The sequence below is a fragment of the Schistocerca serialis genome, chromosome 12 (genome assembly GCF_023864345.2).
Source record: "Schistocerca serialis cubense isolate TAMUIC-IGC-003099 chromosome 12, iqSchSeri2.2, whole genome shotgun sequence".
NCBI classification, from domain to species: Eukaryota; Metazoa; Arthropoda; class Insecta; order Orthoptera; family Acrididae; genus Schistocerca; species Schistocerca serialis.
Window position 1 is genome coordinate 301,259 of NC_064649.1, and position 26,435 is coordinate 327,693.

A 26,435-nucleotide genomic window follows, 5' to 3' on the forward strand; every position below is an offset into this window, starting at 1 on the left:
ACATTAAATCTGCTGGATCATTTTTGCACTGTCACTGGTATACCACGTGTTCGTTCGGAATAGTTCGAACGCTGTATGTGTGGATGCTATTGTATACAAATATGGTGTATGGAATCCAGGTGTCCCAGTCAGTTTGTGTCCTATTCGCCTAATGCCACAAGATCTCGGGTCACTCCAACACTCCGTTAGTTTGTAGGTAGCAACTTGCAAACACGATTCTTTGTCTCTCCAATGAAACTGCCACCAGAATCACTAAGCAGCGCTGAGGGACTGCCAGATTGTAGCATTATTTTCACTACAAGTATATGCTCCAAAGTTTCAGTGTCCTGTTGCTCTTTCAGTTCCGCTACTATGAATTTTGTCAATACGTCTTGGAATGTTAAGAAATAACTGTTTCCGTCATTCGTGGTATTTAGGGATCCGACAGTGTTGATGTCACAGCGTTTAATAACGTATTCGGATGCTAGTGTCATTGCTAAAGGCATTCGTGTCTTCACGTGCATGATTTTATTTTTCTGATACCTCTCGCAACATAAACTTCAATATCGGCTTCCATACGTCCCCAAGTATGATACTTTCGTTTGATCTCGTAAGCGCATCTTTCATCTACGTACATGCCCAACTCTTCCTCTTCATTGATTGCTGAACCTCACGTATTGTGGACAAACCATCTGCTACTTGGTTTATTTTTTCCTCTTCATACAAAATTTTATAGTCCTATTTACCTAATTTCAGCCGAAATTTCATTAACCTTATCGATGCATCGGACTGAATAACGTCAATGTCTTAATGATACCCAGGGTCTAAAATACTTCACTATATATATATATATATATATATAGGCTAGTGGCATTCTGCCTGGCCCTAGTCTTTGCGACAACTTGTTTACTGGAGTCTGGGCATTGCAGTACTGGTGGTTTTTTATCAGCCTCTCCTTGAGCCATACAAATGCACCTTCTTATGTGGCCAGGTGTGTGACATGTCTTTCTTCAGCACCTCATACAGTGGTTTGCCATTTTACTAAAATTATTAATGAGACACCTGTAATATCTGACTAATCTGAGATATGTTTTAACTGCTTTGTGGTCTTGAGCTGCAGACACGTCTCTACTGCTGTGAATTTGCTGGGGTCAGGGTTCAACCCGGCACTGGTTAGTACGTGATGCAGAAACGGTACTTCTTTCCTCAGAAACTCGCATTTGCCGATCTGCAAGTTTAATTCGTATTTTCTCGGTCGTTTAAACATTCCTTATACCCTGCTGTTGTGCTCTTCCCAAGATGATCCAAACACTACACTATCATCTACATAAATGAATACTTTTCCTCCCTGAGGCCTGTTAAAATGGAAGTCATCCATTTTTGAAATGTGATAGGCACTGTTTTCAACGTCATCATCATGCAAGAGTACGGCTAACGCCCACATGCCGTGCTAAACGCCGTTTTATCCAAATTCCTTTGACCTAGTAGCACTTGGTAGTATCCTTCAGCAAGATCAAGGATAAAAAAATATTTTTTCTAGTCCAACCCATCTAAAACTTCGTCGTTTCCTGGTGATGGGTATTTCACATTTAACAAAATATGATTTAAGCTTCAGAAGCAGCCACGATTCACCATTTGCGACATCTGCTCACATCGAACTTTTTTGGAATCATAATGAGTAGGAAGATCGAGGCAATTTCTGTAGACTCTAATATACCGTATCTTCCCTCAACAATTTACCTATCTTTTTCTGTAAGCACTGTGTCTGCTTGTGCGAAAAGTGGTACATCTGCTTATTGATTATAGTGCGCTCACTCTCAGGTAACACTGGTATTTGGTGCTTTACTACATCTGTATACGGTAATTGATCCCCATCTAAATGAAAGATATCATTAAAAGCATTTACCACCTTCTATAATTCTGACCTTTCCACTGCTGAGGCAGTTTAATATTTTCTTAGCATGCCTAGCCTAGATTTACCTATCACTTCTGACTTACCGGATTTTCGCGACCTCTTTTTTGCGTCAGTGGTACCTATTCTGCTTTGAACATTATGAATATTGCTGCATTTTTGCCGATGATGATACACTTTCCGTTTTTACCGCACTAATGCTTCGGGTGCATGCAGTCCTTGCTATACTTATTGTCTGGGTACGATCGCTTCAGTTACCCAACTAACTACTACTTTCTTCTGACAATTATCTTCTTTTGTGGTCGTATTTCTATTACGGCATCTTCGCGTTTATAACTCTCGTTTTGCTACCTTCGTGTTCAGTGAGACCCCTTCTTGTGGCGCAACCACTTCCGATTCTCGCTTCTTTTGCCTCGCTGCATCAACTGTTCCTGTACCTGTTGCTGTTGCTGTAGATTTTAACTTTTTCAGCTCTGTGTGACGCACGCTGTCCTGTTGTGGAGCAGAACTATTCACCCCCTGAACAGCCCGGGCCGTTTCCTCCCGATGGATCTGCGTAGCCATCCGGGTGTCTCGCAGTACACGTCACTGTTAATGGTTTTTCCGTGCTCGAGGAAATCGACGAGCATCGGACATCGAGAAAGACGGTTAGACACACTACGTTGGTATATTTAGATTAAAGTTCAGTCTTGATCACGTTATGTCTGTTTTAATGAGTAACCGGTTTCGGTTTTTTTTATAAAACCATCATCAGACCCATTGGCTCCCTTGGGTTGGTAGGTGGAGCTCTCCTTGCTGCTGTGCAGTCAACTGCACTACGTTGGTGTTCCTAGATGTCTCACTACGTTATCTCAAAAAGACATATACAACTTTCAGCCTGTTTGGTTGTTACGATGTGTCGTACGTACATTTTCATTTGAACACTTCTTATAACTTACCACTTCTTTTGTAAATTTGTTCTTGAGTTGTTTCACTTTTCCGCAGAACCCCTAACCTGACAGAACAGGAGGAGTTTCGAGATCACGAATGGGCGACTCCTACACTTATAAAAGACGAGGCCTTGTCAGCAGATTCTCAGGTCCACAACGGCCGTGAATATAATTATTTCGTGATAGTTAGTTTACAAACTGCCTGCTGGCTTCTGTCTCGGGTTCTTCAGCCGACGTTCATCTAATGATTTTTCTGACGTTTCGCCAGCACGAGTGGCTGGCATTGTCAAAGCTTCACCCTCCATTGCCGGTGGTGAACTGGAGCCGAGCTCGCGGCCGCAGACTATACTGATGTACCTGGCGCGCCAACGTCCGAGGGCTTCTCCGCGGTCATTTCCGGTGCGGTTCTCCTCTTGCTACCTGCGACGGTCGTTCGCTGCAGTACCGGAAGCCAGGATCCGTTTACCTTAAGGCGTTCATCTTTTTTGATGAAGCTATTCAGAACACTTTCCAGGTCTCGCATTTCACGTCTGACGTTCTGTGGCTCACATATTCGTCCTGTTCGTATTACTGCGCAAACACGGCGTAAAGATGATTTTCAAACCGACAAGGAAGATCAAAGAGTACCTTAGATCAGCAAAGCAAAAAAGGGAACCACTTGCAATGTCGGGAATATACCGCATACCGTGCACATGCGGAGAAGTTTATGTCGGAATGACTGGACGATCAATCAACACCATGATCAAAGAACATAAGCATATTGCAGGTAGAGGCAGGTGAAGAAATCGGCAGTGGCAGAGCACGCACTGACCACGTGATTAAATTCGCTAACACGGAAGTTCTGGCTGTAGAGAAGCACTATCACACCCGCTTGTTCAGAGAAGCTTTAGAAATACAAAAACGCGCGAATAGCTTCAACAAGAAAGAGGAAAGCCTTAAGGTAAACGAATCCTGGCCTCCCGTGCTGCAGCGAACGACCGTCGCAGGTAGCAAGAGGAGAACCGCACCGGAAATGACCGCGGAGAAGCCCTCGGACGTTGGCGCGCCAGGTGCATCAGTATAGTCTGCGGCCGCGAGCTCGGCTCCAGTTCACCACCGGCAATGGGGGGTGAAGCTTTGACAATGCCAGCCACTCGTGCTGGCGAAACGTCAGAAAAATCATTAGATGAACGTCGGCCGAAGAACCCGAGACAGAAGCCAGCAGGCAGTTTGTCAACAACTGGCCATGAAAGCCTTAACAATTTTGGATCGTTAGTTTGTCTAAATTACGGCTGCCTGATATAATCCTAAACTTGTGATGATTGTTGATTGTTATTAATCTGAACAAAATAAAATAAATTCTCCTCATGAATATGTCTGTGACAATGTTGGCACAGTACTATTCATTATAACCCTCCGTCCTGCTGGTAACTCACTGTCAGCCGTCTGCCCGGCCCACTCCCTTCTTTCATTATGGTGGCCCGCGACGCCTTTCTTATAGTGGCAATCGAGCCATAACTCAGCGTAAGGAAGTATTTTATGAACCAAACTCTCATTTGTGCAGTTGACAATGACACTGAAAGCTAGTTTTCACGTGATTCAGTGATTTAAAATAAAATTGGGTAGGCTAACAGACTGTCCGTTCTATTCTCATGCAAATCATCTGTACAGGGTGTTACAAAAAGGTACGGCCAAACTTTCAGGAAACATTCCTCACACACAAAGAAAGAAAATATGTTATGTGGCCATGTGTCCGGAAACGCTTACCCTCCATGTTAGAGCTCATTTTATTACTTCTCTTCAAATCACATTAATCATGGAATGGAAACACACAGCCACAGAACGTACCAGCGCGACTTCAAACACTTTGTTACAGGAAATGTTCAAAATGTCCTCCGTTAGTGAGGATACGTGCATCCACCCTCCGTCGCATGGAATCCCTGATGCGCTGATGCAGCCCTGGAGAATGGCGTATTGTATCACAGCCGTCCACAATACGAGCACGAAGAGTCTCTACATTTGGTACCTGGGTTGCGTAGACAAGAGCTTTCAAATGCCCCCATAAATGAAAGTCGAGAAGGTTGAGGTCAGAAGAGCGTGGAGGCCATGGAATTGGTCCGCCTCTACCAATCCATCGGTCACCGAATCTGTTGTTGAGAAGCGTACGAACATTTCGACCGAAATGTGCAGGAGCTCCATCGTGCATGAACCACATGTTGTGTCATACTTGTAAAGGCACATTTTCTAGCTTCACAGGTAGAGTATCCCGTATGAAATCGTGATAACGTCCTCCATTGAGCGTAGGTGGAAGAACATGGGGCCCAATCGAGGCATCACCAACAATGCCTGCCCAAACGTTCACAGAAAATCTGTGTTGATGACGTGATTGAACAATGGCGTGCGGATTCTCGTCAGCCCAGACATGTTGATTGTGAAAATTTACAATTTGATCACGTTGGATTGAAGCCTCATCCGTAAAGAGAACATTTGCTCTGAAATGAGGATTGTCGGATGAACCATTCGCAGAAGTGTACCCGTGGAGGCCAATCAGCTGCTGATAGAGCCTGCACACGCTGTAAATGGTACGGAAACAACTGGTTCTCCCGTAGCACTCTCCATACAGTGACGTGGTCAACGTTACCTTGTACAGCAGCAACTTCTCTGACGCTGTCATTAGGGTTATCGTCAACTGCACGAATAATTGCCTCGTCCATTGCAGGTGTCCTCGTCGTTCTAGGTCTTCCCCAGTCGCGAGACATAGGCTGGAATGTTCCGTGCTCCCTAAGACGCCGATGAATTGCTTCGAACGTCTTCCTGTCGGGACACCTTCGTTCTGGAAATCTGTCTCGATACAAACGTACCGCGCCACGGCTATTACCCCGTGCTAATCTGTACACCAAATGGGCGTCTGCCAACTCCGCATTTGTAAACATTGCACTGACTGCAAAACCACGTTCGTGATGAACACTAACCTGTTGATGCTACGTACTGATGTGCTTGATGCTAGTACTGTAGAACAATGATTCGCACGTCAACACAAGCACCGAAGTCAACATTACCGTCCTTCAATTGCGCCAACTGGCGGTGAATCGAGGAAGTACAGTACATACTGACGAAACTAAAATGACTCTGACATGGAAGTTAAGCGTTTCCGGGCACATGTCGACATAACATCTTTTCTTTATTTGTGTGTGAGGAATGTTTCCTGAAAGTTTGGCCGTACCTTTTTGTAACACCCCGTATATTATTGATAATATCATATAACTTGAGTTTAACGTAAAAAGCTGACTTTTCCACATCTTTAGCGGAGTAATGTGGTCATTGTGAATGAATGATAGCAGCTGCTGTCGTTTTGATCTTATGTGGCTACAGTAACCGAAAAATGGTCATGCACCTCAGTATATTGCGGATTTCCTTGTTTTGTAACAAGATTGTTAATATCTCGGAAACGAAAATTTATTCAAAACGTTTTGACTTACTCCACTTCCATAAAGAATATTCCACTGAGGATGTGTGGAAGGGACATTAGAATACAAACTTTTTTTGTAAATATGTTTTATGTTTTCTTGTTTTACGACATATTCAATAACCTTGAAAATGTGTGCAACAAAAGGTACATGTAGTCTTATCCTATAGAACGGCAGGTAGCACAGAGCTTTCCGGATGTCTCGAATGCTACAAATTACTTGCTCACTGGCGAGCGCAGTCTGCGGAAAGCGAGTTTATTTGCTGGCCGAGTTGTAAGCAAAATAACCACCCCGTTCTGTGCTGTGGCGGGGTTTTTTTTAAGTCGTAAGACGCGCTGTCGCGGGGAAATATAGACTTTCTTTATTCTCCTCTCTCTCTCTCTGCCTCTCACTTTTCTCTCTCTCCCTCAGCGGTGCCACTCCGCGAACAAACACGCTTTGTCCCATCGATGTTCATTCGCGGCAGCGCCGAAACAAAAGCAGCTAATGAGCAACAGAAATTTCCGAAGCGCTCCGAACAATTGGCTGTTTCGAACACGGCACACAATGGGAAGGCGGAACCCTCCCCTCTCCCTTCCCTCCGGCGCGTGACGTCACATCCTACTACCAATCACGCTGCAGCTGTAGCTAGGAATGTCACCTGCCAACACCCACGCCCCATCCCCTTTCTCCTTTTCGAATCGTGAACGGTGAGCGGCAAGACCGATTGTTTTTGAAGCTCCACAAGAGCTCAAATATGTATAATTTTTACCTTCGCGATCTGTTCACGAGATGCATGCGCGAGGTGGCAGTAGCAGGTGAGACAGGCCACGCAAGCTGTGTGTAGGAGCAGAAAACCTGTCGAGGCGCAGTCTCCCCCGAATTACAGCAGACGATTCGCGAATTTTGTGCCATACAGAGGTAGTTTTTAATGTTGACAGCTGCCGAAATACGTCACTGACTTTGTTGTTTTAAAGAGGAACACAAAACGTTTCCAGTGGACTTGTAAATAGCCTTGAGAGAGGACTTGGACGAAGTAACACGTGTGTAACTTGATCGAATAGTCACAAACCACATGTCCCACTGACAGGAGAAGAGGTCTCAGAAATGAAAGAGTAAACACGTAACCGAGGCACGGTTTCTGTGTTGTTTATTATTATCACTATCGTATGAAGTCCACAAAATGTTCGCCGTGAGCACCGGTACATCACTTAGTGTAAAGTGATTTGGGACAGGTAACATTCCACGTTGAATTTCGTCTGGCCTTATTGCAGAACGTGCGCATGTTGTATGGCATTCCAGTCCTTGTACATCTCTTGTCTTCTTTTTCCCACGATTAAAAGACAAGGTAAGTTACATCTGGGGAACATGTCGGTCATTTTGTGTTCTCGAAACTACAAATCCAATGATGTCGAAATCATCTGTTAAAAAATTCAGTAATATATGTGAAGAATGGGCTGGACGTTGGTCATACTGGTACTGCATCAATTACAGTGTCTCCTGTGCGATGTCTTCCATTAACTGCACCAGATAACTTGTTAGAAACTGAACATACTTGTTTCTGTTTAATGTCCCAAGGCCAGGAGTGGTCGTTTCCCACAGTGTGTGGTAGAGCTGGTGTGGCAAAGGTCACAAAGCCAGTAGATAACTGGCTTGGGTGGGGTACCAGTGGAACAGAGAGCGGACGTCCAGTTGTTGTCTGACAATTGAAATGTTATGAAAAACGTTTTTTAAAACTAATAAATGTTATTTTTAAGTAACCAAATAATTTTTTAATTTTATTTTTAAAAATCGAATAACTTTTATTTTTCACTTTTAAAAAATTATAAAAATTTTTCCTTATAAGGTATAACAAAATATCACTTATTCAACTATTCTTAATTTTTAAAAACAATAAATTCCTATTATTAATTTTCTTAAATCCAATTAATATTTTTCTCATAAATTATAACAAAAATTTAGTATTCAATTCAGTTTTCCACTTTCAAATATATTTTATAAATTCTCCCTTAATAATTAGTTGCTTCAAATCTAGTATTCAACTCGTTTTTGAAATATTCATTTTTTATTTTTTCATTTTTTAAAAATACAATAAATTGTTTCTAATTAATGGAAGAACTATTCAACAAGTTCATGAAAGAACGATTAAATAAGTTCACTGTAGTTAAACCTTGTAAATACTATAAATGAAATAATTAAGAGGATATTATAAATTAAGAAGAGAAATTATTTGATTTTTTATTAAACACATTAACAACTGCAACAGAATATTAAGATAAAATTGCAGGTAATTACCTTATTTTGACAAAGAAAATGATGATGAAGTTTTTGAAAGTGATATAATGATTTAACAAATGAGACTAAACAAAGAAATTTTCCCTTTTCATAAAACGTTATTTACAAAATGAAACTGTAGAGAAATAATGTAACGTTATTTAGATGAAAAAGCATTTAAAAGGATTAAAAACTATAAATTTCTAAAATCATGTAAACTCAATTGATCTCAATCATTTCTTAAATGAGGAGTAAACACAAATTTCGAAAGCTGTTTATATAAAGTTATTTAATGGCTTGAAAATAAATTTTAATATTTCTTCTGAGTACGAAGTCCGGGCAAATAATAAAGTTATGGAATAAGGACAGCCAACTCGAAATTATAGGATCACTAAAGAAAAAAATATATAGTTAAAATTGAAGAAAGATAAAACAGATAATTTAACAAAAATGGTTGGTTTTGTAGTTCATTGTTCTAGTTGGACATTAAATAAAATTATTGGAATATAGTTAGCAATATATATGTTCCTTTAAGAGGATCATCTTACATCGAAAAAATAAAAAGCAAGATGTTATTAATGTTAAAGACATAGATCAAAAATATATTTTACAGTCTATAGCTTTAGCATTAAATCCAATAGATAGACAGAAACGAAAAAAATCATATAGAATAAGCAGTTATTGAACTACCAGAAAAAGGTGAATGTGTAAAATTTATAAATTATAAATGTACTCAAGAAGTTGTTTATATGCATTTTGAAAGTGTGTTATTAAAAGGAATAATTGCCAACCTGATCAAGAAATTTTTTTTAATATACAATGTGGGGAACATGAACCAAGTGGTTCTTACTATTATATTAAAAAATAAACAATTAAACTCTTATAAAAAGTGATCGAATGTATGAAAAAGGAGTTTGAAGGAATTGAGAGTACTTATTCTGACATTGAAGAAATTAGGCCATTAATATCTGAAGAACAATCAATCTAAAATATGTGCTTTATGTAGAAAACATCAGACAAAAAATAATAGATTTAATCATCATGATCATGTTAACAGAAAGTTTAAAAACAACCATGTAATAATTTTAATTTACAAATAAAACACCATATATTGTAATAATTTATTTACGCAATTTATCTGGCTATAATTCGCTTGTTTTTTTAAGAACTAGGTTATGATGAAAGAGAAACAGATCTGGCTCTAAATAATGAAGATAAATATATTAGTTTTTGTAAACAAAAAGAAAATTGTAAAATGAGATTTATTGCTAGATTTAAATGTATGGCTTGAAGAATTGATAAATTTTCTTCAAATTCAAAAAGAACCAAACAAAAAATTGTAACAAATTTTCCAGAAAATCTGAGAAATTTAGTAAGTAAAAGAGAAATTCATCCTTATTATTATAAAGTTAGTTGGAAAATATTTAAAGAAACAAAACTTCCACTAAAATAAAATTTTTATAATAAATTAAATGAACGTGGGTTAGTGAAGGAGATTATAATCATGCTGACCTAATTTGGGAAAAAATTGAAATAAGGACTGAAGGTGAATGCCATCATTTACATTTCAAAACTGATGAATTGTTATTAACTAATATTTTCGAAAATTTGAGAAAACGTTGTACAAATGCTTATGAATTAGATACAGCTTGCTATTTTACAGGTTTATCTTTCGATTTGATGTTAAAAATTAGTGAACATCCGCTTGAATTATTTGATGTTCATGATATGGCTTTAATGTTTCATAAACTTTTTTAAGGACATATATCACAATGTTTTACAAGATGTATCAGAGTAAATAATAAATTAATAAGAAGAGGTATAAAACAATGTTGTACAAGATATATCATACTAAATAATTAAAAAATGAAAAATCATAATAAAATGTTATATCGAAGTTTTCAATATGTGAAGGTGCAAATAATTTTGTATGGATATGCTATGAGTAAATATTTACTATATGGAGTTTTTAAATGTGATGAACCAACTTTATTTGAGCTAAAAATTAGTGAAATTTCAGACATATTTAAAACTGATTGTGGATTGAAGTAGATTTAGAATATACAAAAACTTGTGTGATTTATCTAAAGATTTAACTTTAGCACCTGAAAATAATGTTATGTCATGAACGATTAAAAAAATTATTAACTAATATAGATAACAAATATAATTATTTTTTAATTGTAGAAATCATAATCTATGTCTATATTTAATAAAGAAAATAACAGAACCTCGAAGTTTTAGAATTTAAAGAATCTGAATGGTTAAAATGTATATAGATTTAAATACAGAAATGAGGATTAAAGGAAAATAATGATTGTGAAAAAGATTTTTATGAATTGATGAATAATTCAATAGGTGGAAAAAAGGGAAAAATATAAGACACAGAGTAGTTATAAAATCAACCTCAGATTGTGAAAAATTTGATAAATCAATAGGTAAGCCATATTTTAAAAATAGAACAATATTTAATATACATTAAGAAGCTATTTATAAGAATAAAAATAAAATTTTATGTAATAAACTTATTTATATTGGAATGGCATACTTGATTTACCAAAAGAATTAACTTTTTGTTTTCACTATAACATCAGAAATCAGGAGAAAATATTAAACTTTTTGTAAGGTACTGACAGTTATATCTATAACATTAAAACTGAAGATTTTTATGAAGATATAAAAATAATTATTTATATTATACTGGTGATTATCCCGAAAATAATATTTACAATGTACCTCAAGTCACTTAAAAAGTTTTAGGAGAAATGGATGATGAGTAGAAAAGGAGAAATAATGGACGAATGTTGTGGTTTAAGAGCAAAAACGTGTGTGTATACAGTTGATGATCTGGAAGAGAAAAGATCGAAAGCAACAAAAAAATTTGTGTTAAAAATAAAATGTTTCCAAGATTATAAATTTTGTCTATTTAACAATAAATAACAATACAGAACTATGAATGTGAATCGATGTTTTAAACACAAAATTTACACAATTAAGGACAATTATACAAACATTCATCAACATGATGAAAGATTTACTTCAGAAAATAAAACTGATACACTACCATATGGATATTATAAAATTCACATATAACATCTTCAAGTTTTCTATTTAATAAATCAGATTTAATATAATTCACATCTAATACAATTATGAAAAATTAATTTATGTTATTTTATAGCAAAAATATATTCACACAAGCATCATAATCATCTATAAAATTCCTAACTTCAATAAAATTTGAAGTAATTTTTTGTCATAATTCTCAATATAAAATATGTAAACAGTAATTCATATTTCTGTAGATTTATCAAATAACACTTTTTATCTTACTTTTAAAATATATTTTATGTTAAAATTTTCTATATCTTTCAAAAGCATACATCGACCTATTTATACAGATTTAAAGTTTTTCATTTATATTATATTCTAGTATGTATTTTTATCATATATTTGAATAATTGTTTTTAGATGTTGTATTCTAGTTAAAGTAATATAAATCTTTCATTTCCTTACAATTTATACATTTTTTATTTGTGTTTTCATCATCATTTTTAAGTGATCATAACACTTTTGAGTGTTGTTTCAAATGTTCTTTATACTTATATTTAGGAACGTCTTTGTTATATATTTGTTTATGACATTTGTTCCAACAAGACCAACACATTGTTATATAAGCATCCTTTGTATATTTCTGTGAAGTAAAACAATCAATGATTTCTTGAGATTTATTAGAAAAGTTAAAAAATGAAAATACAAAATTCTAATCAAAATATTTTCTGAGAAATGGAATGATTCTTAGAAGTTAGAAAAAAAGAGGCTTAAATATAATGATAAAAATGTTTTATTAATTACTTATAAAAATCGTTGGTTTGGAGCTAGGGATGTAGCTGAAATATAAAAATATGAAAACACTAATTTATGTAACTTATGTGCATTTATTCTAATTAGGTAAAACACTATCAATCTACAGGGTGATTCAAAAAGAATACCACAACTTTAGGAATTTAAAACTCTGCAACGACAAAAGGCAGAGCTAAGCACTACCTGTCGGCGAATTAAGGAAGCTATAAAGTTTCATTTAGTTGTACATTTGTTCGCTTGAGGCGCTGTTGACTAGGCGTCAGTGTCAGTTGATGCTAAGATGGCGACCACTCAACAGAAAGCTTTTTGTGTTATTGAGTACGGCAGAAGTGAATCGACGACAGTTGTTCAGCGTGCATTTCGAATGAAGTATGGTGTTAACCCTCCTGATAGGTGGTGTATTAAACATCGGTATAAGCAGTTCCACAATCAACTGTATGGAGAGTCCTACGAAAAAGGTTAGTTATGAAACCTTATCGTCAACTACCCGAGGTGATGGATCGGCCGCCAGGCAGCGCGTGACAGAGTACTTCATCACTGGCCTCCAAGAAGCCCTGATCTTACCCCCTGCGATTTTTTCTTATGGGGGTATGTTAAGGGTATGGTGTTTCAGCCACCTCTCCCAGCCACCATTGATGATTTGAAACGACAAATAACAGCAGCTATCCAAACTGTTACGCCTGATATGCTACAGAGAGTGTGGAATGAGTTGGAGTATCAGGTTGATATTGCTCGAGTGTCCAGAGGGGGCCATATTGAACATCTCTGAACTTGTTTTTGAGTGAAAAAAAACCTTTTTCAATACTATTTGTAATGATGTATAACAGAAGGTTATATTATGTTTCTTTCATTAAATACACATTTTTAAAGTTGTGGTATTCTTTTTGAATCACCCTGTATTATCATTTATGTTAATAAATAAGATAAAAAATTATAAAAATTTTAAAGGTTCTATACAACAGATCCAATATTATATAAAATCTAAATGTACATTTATCAATTAATCAGTTTTGTAGTTGTTTTGTTAGTCACAAAGAAAGGAAGATAAATTAATTTAAAAATGTGGTACTAGTGAAGTTTTACAATCAACTAGAAAAACTGCAGAATATAAAATAAAGGATAATGTGAAACAACACTATGAAAGTATAAACAATCATTTAAAAGATAAAAGTTAACTGTATAAAAATTAGATGAATAATTTGAAAGATCTATAGAAATTTTAAATGGAAAAAATGAAAGAATTAATAGACTACTATTGTATGTTGTTCAATGCACTGGAGATCATAATTTTAGACCAACTTTTGTTTTTTTGAGATTATATGATGACAACAAGTAAGCATAGACATTACAATTAACCAGGTATATAAATCTTTTCCTTTCAAAATAAATAAAAAAACACAAAAATCACCTCTTAAGCTCAGTGGTTACATCTGTTAAAAATAATATTCAATACATATCCTTTGATTTCGCCGTGGCCATGCCCTGTTGTGCACCGTGCTCTCCTTCAGCATCACATGCGGCACGGGAAAGATTTTCCACAATGTACAAAACGTTAACAGGTCCCAACCCACTTACACAAATTGCATACTGGGATTATACATCGATATGGAGGCGGCTAGCAAATCTTAAAGTGGGCGAGGCAGTAGGTGCGAAACTACTGAACACTTCAGCTATACTGCATCACAGCAAACAGCAGTACGGTGGGGTAGACAAGAGACAAATCAACAGCTGTGCAAGGCAACCTCAGCAAAGGCAGTAAGAAAATATTTGGGAGGGCCACACCAAACCACAGACTGACGTCCCAAGCTAAATTATGAAAATACTACCAGCGATTTCGCCACGACAAGGAGAAATTTAAAATACCATAAGAAGTGAACTGCAATTAACATGATTCATAAGCGTCGGACTGAAAAGCTTCACAGTCAGTCTTTCCATTACTACAAACACTTAACAGTACCCCCACTCGTCGACGCTATCAGAGTGTCAAATTACTCGTTATACCTGTAGATAACAGAGTTTAGCAAGCCGGGGGCCGACTTAGGTTCCTTAATAAGACAAGCAATGATTCGGTCCCTCACTCGGATCCACTTTCGCTCCAAAACAGTCATTTACTTTAAAGCAGCTGAATAGATGACAATGCCGATATCAATACTCTCCTTCGAAGCAGTACTCTAACTGGAGACTACAGTACCGAAGCAAAGCTTACAGCACTCACAAATCTGATGTACGCTTCACCAAAGTGCACCTTTTTATAATTCTTATGTTCACCTCATACACCAAACTTGCCTTTAATTCTTCGTCGGAATCCAAGGGCAGAGCCAAGAAATCGCTTCTCAGCCCTCGAATCATCACACGATGACAGCCATTGGGACAACACCGACCCCCCGCACTAGGATGTTCGAGCCCACGGCTCTCCTCCCCTACCCGACCACCCGACTGCTTCTGCGGGGACCACCGACCGAGCAGCCTTGCCCTCCTACACCGATGTCGCTCCTCGCGCACAGTCCAGAGATCACTCCCAGAAACCCCCTTCTTCCTCGCGTCGCGTGGGAAGCCAACTAGCCAGAGATATGCGGCGACTAGAGACTCCAATCCGATCCCGATATTGACATCGCGGAGAGTACAGAGAAGGCGTGTGATTTCGAAAACAAAAAATTATTTAAATAGCGAGCTGTAGCGGCTCAGATATCGTGCCAAATTCCGTCCAATTGGCACGAGCTGGTCGGAGGGCCCTGCCCATAATGCTCCAAACGTTCTCCATTGGAGAGTGATCCGACGACCTTGCTGGTCAAAATGGGATTTGGCAAACACGAAGAAACTCTCAGCGTGTGTGGGCAGACGTTAACTTGCTGAAATGTGAGCCCAGAATGGCTTGCCTTGAAGGGCAACAAGATGGAGAGCAGAATATCGTCGACGTACCGTAAGTCTGCCGCGGATGACAACCAAAAGGTATCCCAGGCCATCGCTGCTGTTCTCGGGCCACATGGCAGATTGGTGTCATACCGCTGCCTGGGACGTCCCCAGGCACGTCTTCCCTGCGGTCTCACTGACTGAATCAGAAGTGTCTTCACTGACGAGTCCCACGTCGAACTGTGCCCCGATGGCCAGAGAAGACGGGTGTGGGGGCTGACAACCGGTGAAACCTTCCCGTCTCTATATCTCTTTTTTTTGTTACGCAACTTTCGGTTCTACAATAACCTATGAAACCTTTCCTGAGGATTTCTGTCTCTTGCTTAATAATAACGAATGAAATCTTCCCTTTGTAATTTATTCTCTTTCTAAATCTTCGCATACAAATTTAATTGCTGCTTATAAAAAGTTATTTTCTGATTATTTGGACGAAACATAGAATGTGTCGTCGTCGCGGCCCTCTGTCGTTACCTGCAATAACCCAAAACTGTTCCTTACCTTTTTTACTGTTACTGGATCGCCATCTGACTGCTACATCGATCGGAGACATTAATATACTTACTCTGGTTTACTATACTCTATTAACTGCTTGTGGGCTGTCATAATAAGTGGCTGTATTTATTACCAAAGCTGACGTTATTCTTTAATAGCAAAGCTGACGTTATTCTTTAATAGCAAAGCTGACGTTATTCTTTAATCAATTTGACTGAAGTTACGTAATTCGTAGTTACACTTTTTCTTGACAACAATAAAATTTTTGCAAAGTTTTTCGTTCATGGTTTTTGGGATGGATTATAATCAGTAATGCAACATTGCTGGCAAAAATTAATTATATTATGAAAACGTTTCTTCAAATTTTTAATGCTGGTAATGAAATGATTTTACAAACGTTCAAATGGGACTTACTTTTTACAATAATCTTACAACTAGCATTGTGCAAACATACCTGCAGTAGTCTTGAGTTTCGCGAAGAAAATAATTCAATAATATTAGTTCCTCTTATGATAATAATTAGCTGATGTCTCTGTACATCCGTTTATAATCTCTTGTAAATCATAGCTGGTGGCTGGCAGGCACACCACTCCTCTCAACCTCTCGCTTCAGACCTGCTACCGACTCGCTTCACATCTCGCTTACTACTGACTTCCTACGAATGCTAAAGAGCGGTCTCTCCTGCCAACAATGCTTTCTGGTGCAGACAATCCCTGCTACCATTACAAAATGTATCAATGCGCGGTCTTTCCCGCTCTTTTCTTAAAATGTATCCATACGCGGTCTCTCCCGCCCTTTTTAAAATTGTATCAATTTTCGGTGTTTCTTGCCAACAATACTTTGGTGCAGACATTCCCTGCTACCACAATTATTTCCAACATGACAAATATTAATTCTTCCTACTTAATCCTATTAATAAAATATAAACATCTTTCATAAATTGTGGTTTGACAATACGCAATAGAGATATACACGTCTTACACCGGGACTGATGGTTTGGGGTGCCATTTCACTTCATAGCAGTAGAAGTGTCTTCACTGATGAGTCCCATGTCGACATGACCACAGAAGACGTGTGTGTAGGCGGCCTGGACAGCAGAGGGCTACTGGGCTGACTGTTACTCGCTGTACGGTCTGACAGTCGGGAGTGACGGTCCGGGTGCCACTTCACTTCATAGCAGCAGCCTTTTGGGTAACATCCGCGGCACACTTGCGGGTTTTTTCTTTTTCGAGTCATCTGACTGGTCTGAAGTGGCCCGCCACGAATTCCTCTCCTCTGCTAACCTCTTCATCTTAGAGTAGCGCTTGCAACTAACGTCCTCAACTACTTGCTGGATGCATTCCAGTTCTGTCTTCTTCTATAGTTTTCGCCCTGTACAGCTGCCTCCACTACCGTGGAAGTCATTCCCTGATGCCTTAACAGACGTCCTATCATCCTGCTCCTCCTCCTTGTCAGTGTTTTCCACAAATTTCATTGCTCTCCGGTTCTGCACAGAGCCCCCTCATTCCTTACCTTATCAGTCCATCTAGTTTTCAACATTCGTCAGTAGTAGCACATCTCGAATGTTTTAGATTTTCTTCTGTTACGGTTTTCCCACAGTCCATGTTTCACAATCATACAATGCCGTGTTCCCAACGTAAATTCTCAGAAATTTCTTCTTCTAATTGAAGCCTTTGTTTGACACTAGTAGACGTCTCTTGGGCAGGAATGCACTTTTTCGCAGTGCTAATCTGCTTTCTATGTCCTACGTGTTCCCTCTGCCATTGGTTATTTTCCTGCCTAGGTTGTAGAATTTCTTAACTTCGTCTATTTCGTGACCATCAATCCTGCTGCTAAGTTTCTCGCTGTTCTCATTCCTGCTACTTCTCATTAGTTTCGTGTTTCTTCGATTTACTCTCAATCCATATTCTGTACTCATTAGACTGCTCATTCCATTCAGCAGTTCATGTAATTCTCTTTCACTTCCACTCAGGATGGCAATGTGATAAGCAAATCGTATCTTTGATATCCTTTCACTTTGAATTTTATTTGCACTGCCGAAACTCTTTTATTTTCATCATTGCTTCTTCGACGAGCACATTGAACAGTAGGGGCGAAAGACTACGTCCCTGTCTTACACCCATTTTAAACCGAGCACTTCGTGGTCGTCCACTCTTATTATTCCCTCTTGGCTTGTACATGTTGTGTGTTAGCCGTCTCTCCCTATAACTTACTCCTGTTTTTCTCAGAATTTCGAACATCTTGCACCATTTTACTTTGTCGAACCCTTTTTCCAGGTCGAAGTATCCTATGAACGTGTCTCGATTTTTCTTTACTGTTGCTTCCATTATCAACTGTGACGTCAGGATTGCCTCTCTGGTGCCTTTACGTTTCCTAAAGCCAAACTGACCGTCGTCTAACACCTCCTCAATTTTCTTTTCCATTCTCCTGTGCGTTATTCTTTTCAGCAACTTGGATGCATGAGCTGTTGAGATGATCGTGCGATAATTCTCGTACTTGTCAGCTCTTACAGTCTTTGGAATCGTGTGGATGATATTTTTCCAAAGTCACATGGTATGTTGCCAGACTCATACATTCTACACACCAACGTGAATACTCGTTTTGTTGCGACTTCCCTCAATGATTTTGGAAATTCTGGTGGAATGTTATCTATCCCTTCTGCCTTATTTGGCCTTTTGTCCTCCAAGGTTTTCTTAAATTTTGATTCTGATACTGGATCCCCTACCTCTTATAAATGGACTCCTCTTTCTTCATCTGTCACATCAGACAAATCTTCCTCCTTGCGGTACGTCGACGATATTGTACGTCTCGGTTTTTATCTGCCCTTCATAGCAATCTGTCCTCTGCTCAGAGAAACAAAAGAGCACCAAATGGCGTAGTGGGTGTCGAGAATCAAAACGATCAGCTATGAAAAGCGTTGCGATAGCAACGGTAGCTCATAGCCTGGTTCAAGCTGACGCAGCGAGTACACATAATAGCAAACTTTGCAGCGCCGGAAGAGGGCGGCTGGGTGGGTGGACGAAACATCGTGCAGAAAATTGGAACAAGAACTCGGCCGAACTCCTGATAATCAGTGACACTGAGAAAAGATAAAAGACCACGACGAACCAAATATTCTGCATCCACAAACGTTTAACCGATTTTTGGAGAAAGCGAGAACTGATGCAACTGTGGGAGTCATTCACGAACATTCGTAGACACGTAATGACAATAACACAGAAGTTCATGGCCCACCTGCCGAGGATGGAGAAATGACTCACGTGGAAGAAACAGTGAGATGGTTACAGTAAGGTCACAAGGTCATGTAGGAGTCTGGGATATACTACCAGAAATGTTTTATGCAGCAGCTGGTGCATACAGATATGGAGACACTACGTTAGCGTGACTAAAACGGTCTAGGAAAACCATTGACATTCAAAACAGCTTCCAACAGTATAAATATAGGTCTTGTACGATTTTCAGAGGACGCTTACTTCATTCTTCGTGCAAAATAGTGGCGATTTCAAATAACTTGGTGGCTATGGTGGCCAGGGGCAATGCTGTACTCACAACACCAGCTGTGTGAACACGGGCGCTGCTGCCTTGGAACACAGCATCGCCGTTATGGAAAAAACTGTATTCCGTGTGTTGGTTACAATACGCCACAATGCTCAGATAATCGTAGCCAGTAATGCGACCTTGCAGAGAGACAAAGTGGCCCATGTAGTACCACGACACGGCTGCCAAAACAACCACCGGTTCTGCTGCATGTTTTCACTTGAAACGTAAACCCGACCACAAGCTGCAAACAGAGTGCAGCTGGTCTCATCCGACCAAATGGCTCTCTTCCGTTGCTCGGCGGTCCCCGTTTTATGGCTTCGGCACCGCTTTTTCCTGTTACGGGCATTTGCATCACCGACGATTGTGTTTGGACCTGCAGCTCGCTGCTTACGCAGAACCCTTCGTGTTGTTTTCGTGCTGACAGGGTTAAGGATTCGACACTCAGTTCCTCCTCATATCTTTTGTCACAATACTCCCCGTCACTATGACGGTGGCTTAGTTGATGACGTTTTTCCGCTTTCTCGGTATGCGGTACAAACCTTCGACATTGTGTCTCCTGAAACGTTAGACTTCGTCTTCCTCGGTTACGAAAGCACTCGCCATAAGAGCATCAAGAATTCCCCCCCTTTCGAATCCGCGTAGCTCCGACGTAATGTACGCACAACTACACAGGACACAGTTCGGACCACGGCGACAGGTGGGGTTCGCGGTCAGACACAGCAGCGCAGCCTGCAGGCGCGGCCAGCAGCTGCTACGTTTCTCGCGGTGTTCGAGGATTGTCGTCCGACCCCTGCAGGTAGTAGCAGTAAGAGAGATGCTCAGTGTAGCCCACTAACTGTGACGTAAGACAAACACCTGACGAATGTGGACGATACAGAACTAATGTTAAAGTGACACGTTCCACATCATTACGAAACGTCGTCTTCATGATCTATGGAACAAGGATTATACATGTATGTGTGTATGAAAGGTTGTAACAGCCTAGCAATGAACTACGTCATCTAAGATAGAAAGGGGATGCGATAACGTGGGATGTACTGTATTTCCAGAAATATTTTACACAGTGCCAGAAATGTAGACAGGAAGGCCATTTGGTTACTGTAAGCTAAATAAAAACGCGTGGCCACAAATTTAACCGTCAATATTAATGTGTTAGCGGATAGTACTAGTCGCTGTCTCAGGCTTATCCCAGACTACGAATTACTGTTTGGTAGTAACTGCAGTTATCTCGATATACATTTCCCAAAAAAATTGTCCGCTACTCGAACCGTGTGGTGGTGGGTGTGAGCTAAACCACACGATGAGTTGGAGGCACGTACTGACTTATACATCTTAAGTTATGGCCATTCTTTTAGAGATATGTTTTTAGTTATGTTCCAACATTTTGAAGCAGTTTGGTAATGGAGGAAAGACGAAGAGGTGAAGGAGCTTACACAGGATAGGATAGCGTGAAGAGGTGCGTCAAAGCAATACCATAACGACGTTGATTGCAATCACTGTTGTTGTTGTGGTCTTCGGTACTGAGACTGGTTTGATGCAGCTCTCCATGCTACTCTATCCTGTGCAAGCTTCTTCATCTCCCAGTACCTACTGCAACATACATCCTTCTGAATCTGCTTAGTGTATTCATCTCTTGGTCTCCCTCTACGATTTTTACCCTCCACGCTGCCCTCCAATGCTAAATTTGTGATCCCTTGATGCCTCAAAACATGTCCTACCAACCGATCCCTTCTTCTAGTCAAGTTGTGCCACAAACTTCTCTTCTCCCCAATCCTATTCAATACTTCCTCACTAGTTATGTGATCTACCAATCTAATCTTCAGCATTCTTCTGTAGCACCACATTTCGAAAGCTTCTATTCTCTTCTTGTCCAAACTGGTTATCGTCCATGTTTCACTTCCATACATGGCTACACTCCATACAAATACTTTCAGAAACGACTTCCTGACACTTAAATCTATACTCGATGTTAACAAATTTCTCTTCTTCAGAAACGATTTCCTTGCCATTGCCAGTCTACATTTTATATCCTCTCTACTTCGACCATCATCAGTTATTTTACTCCCTAAATAGCAAAACTCCTTTACTACTTTAAGTGTCTCATTTCCTAATCTAATCCCCTCAGCATCACCCGATTTAATTTGACTACATTCCATTATCCTCGTTTTGCTTTTGTTGATGTTCATCTTATATCCTCCTTTCAAGACACTGTCCACTTGCAATCACTACTTACAAGGTAATTGCGATTCAGTACGGCATTTGCGTGGTACTGATAAATGAAGTGATTATTTTTGCCAGCTACGAGTGCGATTATATAAATACAGGGTGACTCTTATTAGAGTTTAAAAACCCTCGAACTACGTAGATGACGCTGAGACAAGGTGATTTAGAATGAGACATATTGGGCCGTAAATTTCGGGAAATGCCCCCAAAGTGGACGACAAATGATGACCGTGTGACGTCACCAGATGACGTACCCTGCCGCACATGCAGCAACTGAGCGTGTGGACGCCGCCGTCTTCGTAAGAGGTACACATCGGTCCACTGCACTAGGCTAGTCTGTTTTCGAACAAGTTTTGTAGATATGATCTGTTGCAAACGTGCAAGTTACAAAGTTATTGTCCTCGCTATAACCGAGCAAGAGCTGTTCTTATTTTTTTTTTTGTTTCTTTCCTTTTATCCATTCGTTTTTTATTTGGAGGCTTTATTTAGTAAACAGCACGTGTGTCATTTACTGGTAGCGACGCAATTCTGAAGGTTATACTTGCTTACTTGTGACGCAATACAGAGCGAGCAGAAAGCAGGAGACCGGTAAATAAAATAATAAATCTTATCTCAGTATGAACACGGAAGTGCCTAACTCAGTCAGGGAAACACAGCCTGCCAGTCGCGAGACTCGAACCCCGCACCCCACGCGCCAAAGCCGCGACACCGACGTCGACACTCGACTTGGGCTGCGATGAACGAGTGCGAAGCGGCGCTTGCAGTGACGTCAGCTGTTCAACATCCGTCATCCACGTTTGGGGTATTCCCCATTTGCTGTCCCGTGTGTCTCTTCTACTAAATAACTTGTCTTAGCGTTATCTACGCCGCTTCGGGATTCTTAAACGTTAATAAGAATCACCCTGTGTAGTAGGGTAAGTCATCTATTTTCGCTAAGTGTTGTGTGCGGACTACTGCAGTGAATTTCAGTTTCTCTTTACAAGAGACTATCCCAAAACAGGTAACATCTTCTAACACTACGATTAAGGATAACTTCATAGTTGTTGATTCGGTTTGCTGCGACTACCACGCGATCGGTTCTTCATCTCTGCGACTCACACGCATTTGAACTCGCTTACCGTATTCTCCCTCTACAAGTTTTAACCACTAGACTTTCGTCCAGACTCTTTGACGTCTCAGGATGTATGCTACGAACCGATCCTTCTTTTAGACAAGTTGAGCCACAAGTAGATTTTTCCCAATTCGCTTCAGTACCTTCTCATTCTAGCCGTCCAGCCTTCAATGTTCCCTGTAGCGCCACAGTAGAAAGCTTGTACTCCAAACAAGTGCAGTCGGAATAGACTTCCTACAGATGAGTTTATATCTGATGTTACGAAATTTCTCTTTTTCGGAAATGAATGTGTCGTTGTTGTCTGTTGCAAATGTATCTTCTCTACTGCGGCCGCCGCCAGTTACTTTGGTATCTTATGTTGGTATTCGTCTTACGACTGTTTTCCAAGAGCCGGCCGGAGTCTAGGCGCTACAGTCTGGAGCCGAGCGACCGCTACGGTCGCAGGTTCGAATCCTGCCTCGGGCATGGATGTGTGTGATGTCCGTAGGTTAGTTAGGTTTAAGTAGTTCTAAGTTCTAGGCGACTGATGACCTCAGAAGTTAAGTCGCATAGTGCTCAGAGCCATTTGAACCATTTGTTTTCAAAGACACTATATAGTCCGATCGACTGACCTTACAAGTCGCTTAATACCTGTAACAGAATCAGAATGTCAGCCACAGACGGAAAAGTTTTTAATTGCCCTTCTCGATGTTTGATTCGCTTTACAAATGTCTCTTTAGTTTCCTTTATTGCTTTCTCAGTTTATCGATAGCGTTGGAAATAGGTTGCAAGGCTGTCTCATTGCCTCACAATCGTATGCCCAGTCTACTAACGAAAATCTCTTTGTCATTTCCAACCCTTTATATTTATTTTTATTTGTCGATTTATTTATTTAATATATAATGATTAGGACAATAAGGCCTTCTCTTACATCGGAGCAGGATTCGACATGCACAATAGACGGTAGTTAGCTTTTAAGAAATAACAATTTTATATGACAGATAGTATTGAAGTACTCTGAGAAAAAACCTCAGACTTGAAGGTGGACGAAGGCGGGAGTCGTTAACTGTGCGTCGTTGCCAGTGGGGGAGTGGAGCTGCAGCGCCGCCGGGTGATGACCTCTGTGTGTTTGTATGCATGTGTGTGAGCACAGCAGCCGACTTTTGACACTCGCCCAGCATCTGTCTGTGCAGTGCCTCCCGCCACGGCGCTCAGAACAGACCAGTCCTGCGACAGAGCTGTGTATTCCCTGTGAGACGGGGCGTCGCCCCCGCGTGTTGCAGGCGCGGCCGGCAACCCCGACGCGAAGCGGCTGTACGACGACCTGCTGAGCAACTACAACAAGCTGGTGCGGCCCGTCGTCAACGTCAGCGACGCGCTCACCGTCAAGATCAAGCTCAAGCTGTCCCAGCTCATAGACGTGGTGAGTACCGCAGCCCAAGTGTCCACTTTAATGTTTTGTGTTTCTCGATGAAGCGGAGGTTACAGGTGTGAGAGGGAGGGCAGCCCCACGCACTCGCTCTAGTCCCTCAGTTGGAGATACCGACGCGATGTTTCCGGCATACGGAGCTGTATCCTGTGTCCAGCCCACGCAACTATTGTTCCAAACGAGATATTCGAGTCACGCATTTTTTCAATCGAACGATATATTGCAACGGCACTCTGCAGTTCTCCTATAACGGTCTTTAATACTGGCGTCCAAACTTTTCGCAAAATATCCGAAAAATTAGCTTAAATTGAAAGTCGGACGGCCGGGATCGTAAATACTGCCGAGACGGCCTGCCCCTCGTACCTGTTCAGTTGTTTCGACAAACGCCGGTTGCTTAGAAATAACGACTTACATTTCAGATAATTTCTCCCGATACTTTCCTGATACGTTGGAACGTCGGATATACGTTGCCCCGTCAAAAGAATCCGGACGCCCCTATGTGAAGCCGAACGGGCCATGACACGTCAGCAGAGGCGGACCCTTCAGTGTGAGAGGAGGCGGGCAGTATTGTGTTGGTTCAAACTGCTGGCCGGACCGAGACTCGAACTCGGGACCTTTGCCTTTCGCGGGCAGGTGCTCTACCAACTGAGCTACCCAAGCACGACTCACGCCCCGTCCTCACAGCTTTAATTCCGCCAGTATCTAGTATCTCCTCTCCTACCTTCCAAACTTTACAGAAGCTCTCCTGAGAACCTCGCAGAACTAACACGCCTGAAAGAAAGGATATTGCGGAGACATCGCTTAGCCAAAGCCTGAGGGATGTTTCCAGAACGAGAGTTTCACTCTGCAGCGGAGTGTGCGCTGATATGAAACTTCCTGGCAGATTAAAAACACTTGCCCGCGAAGGGCAAGGTCCCGAGTTCGAGTCTCGGTCCGGCACACAGTTTTAATCTGCCAGGAAGTTTCATATCAGCGGACACTCCGCTGCAGAGTGAAAATCTCATTCCAGTATTATGTTGTCAGCAGAGAAGCAGTGGGTCACTTAGGGGAGTTCAGTGGCTTGCATCGTTAGCTGATCATTGGATGTCACGTCGTAACAACTCCGTCAGGGACATTTCAACCCCTCTAAACGTGCCATTCTGAAGTGGAAACACCTCGCAGTCACAGCTGAAGACCTCGCGTACAGACTAACAGCGACCGGAGAGTGGCTGTAAAAAATGATGCCAAATCAGCGGGAGGAGTTGCACGTAAGTTCCAAAGTGGTGACAGCAGTGCAGCTGGCGCAGTGGCTCTGGGTAGGGAGTTAAGAGGAATGTGGCAGCTCCTCGTAAGCCACACATTCGTGCAGTCGGTGCTAAGCGACGTTTCCGACGCCGCTGCTCTGTTAGTGACAGTGAGACGAGTGATGTGGAGTGGCGAACCACGCTGCGGTCTGCGGCAGTGCGAGGGAAGCGGATGGCCGCAGCTTCGCGGCCAGAGCCCGACTTCCACACTCGTACGTCGTCCTCCACGTGCGCACCGGCCAGCAGCCGTCTACGGACACGTCGCCTAAGCTACGAGCGCGTGGTGTGTGGTGGAGAGCCGGCGCTCAGCAGCGCCCCAGACGGGCTCGCGTCACGCCAGTTTCGTCCATCTCGACGCCCGAGTGTGGCGCTCCTGGAACCGTCGTGGCGCGCTTACAGCAGAGTTAACCTGCCGTTCGCGGCTGCGCGTCGCTCGCAAATCACGCGGCTTGCTGGAGAACATTCGCAGGGGGACGTCAGCTCTTTGGAAGCACACATTTGCAGACTTCACGATACGCTAGTCGTGTTGTTTCCGAAAGGAAAGTACCCCATACAGTCACTAAGGACATCGGCTTATAAAAGTTTGATTACAAATGTGCAAAAGATGAAGTAACTTTCGCCATTCTCACTTTTTCTATAACTTTAAGGATATTCTTATTTGACTGTTGTTTCTATTCAGTAGCAGAATCTTTAGAGTGCGTGAAAGAAAGTCCAAGATATCGTACTACAAGTACTTGAAGAACTGCTTTAGATCGAAACATTCTGCTATTTAACTGTTACATTTCTTTTACATAATGTGAGTGTGTGTGTGTGTGTGTGTGTGTGTGTGTGGTGTTGTAATAGCAGGACTCAGACGAAGTGCAGCTAACCTCGTAACTGGGTGCCTATGTCCACTCCACTGCGCTACCCTTGTGTGACGTACCAGAATGTCTTTGATGGTACCTCCTCATGAAGCCTTCAGTCGCTAATATGTTATTGATTGACATTTAATTATAACAAATCGTACCAAAATAACGGATTTTTGGGAGACCTTCAATGTGTAGATGCTTTGAAACCGCATACTTCCGTAACACGCAAGATATAAC

At 40.9% G+C, this 26,435-nt stretch overlaps 1 protein-coding gene across 1 annotated transcript in view; it reads left to right on the plus strand.

Moving 5' to 3' along the window:
• LOC126428335 (neuronal acetylcholine receptor subunit alpha-4-like) overlaps positions 1–26,435 on the plus strand; it is a 588,239-nt gene that overhangs the window by 223,119 nt on the left and 338,685 nt on the right. The window contains exon 7 of the mRNA XM_050090270.1: positions 23,922–24,061. Within this exon, the coding sequence (XP_049946227.1) occupies positions 23,922–24,061 (140 nt within the window). The remainder of the gene's footprint in view (positions 1–23,921; positions 24,062–26,435) is intronic.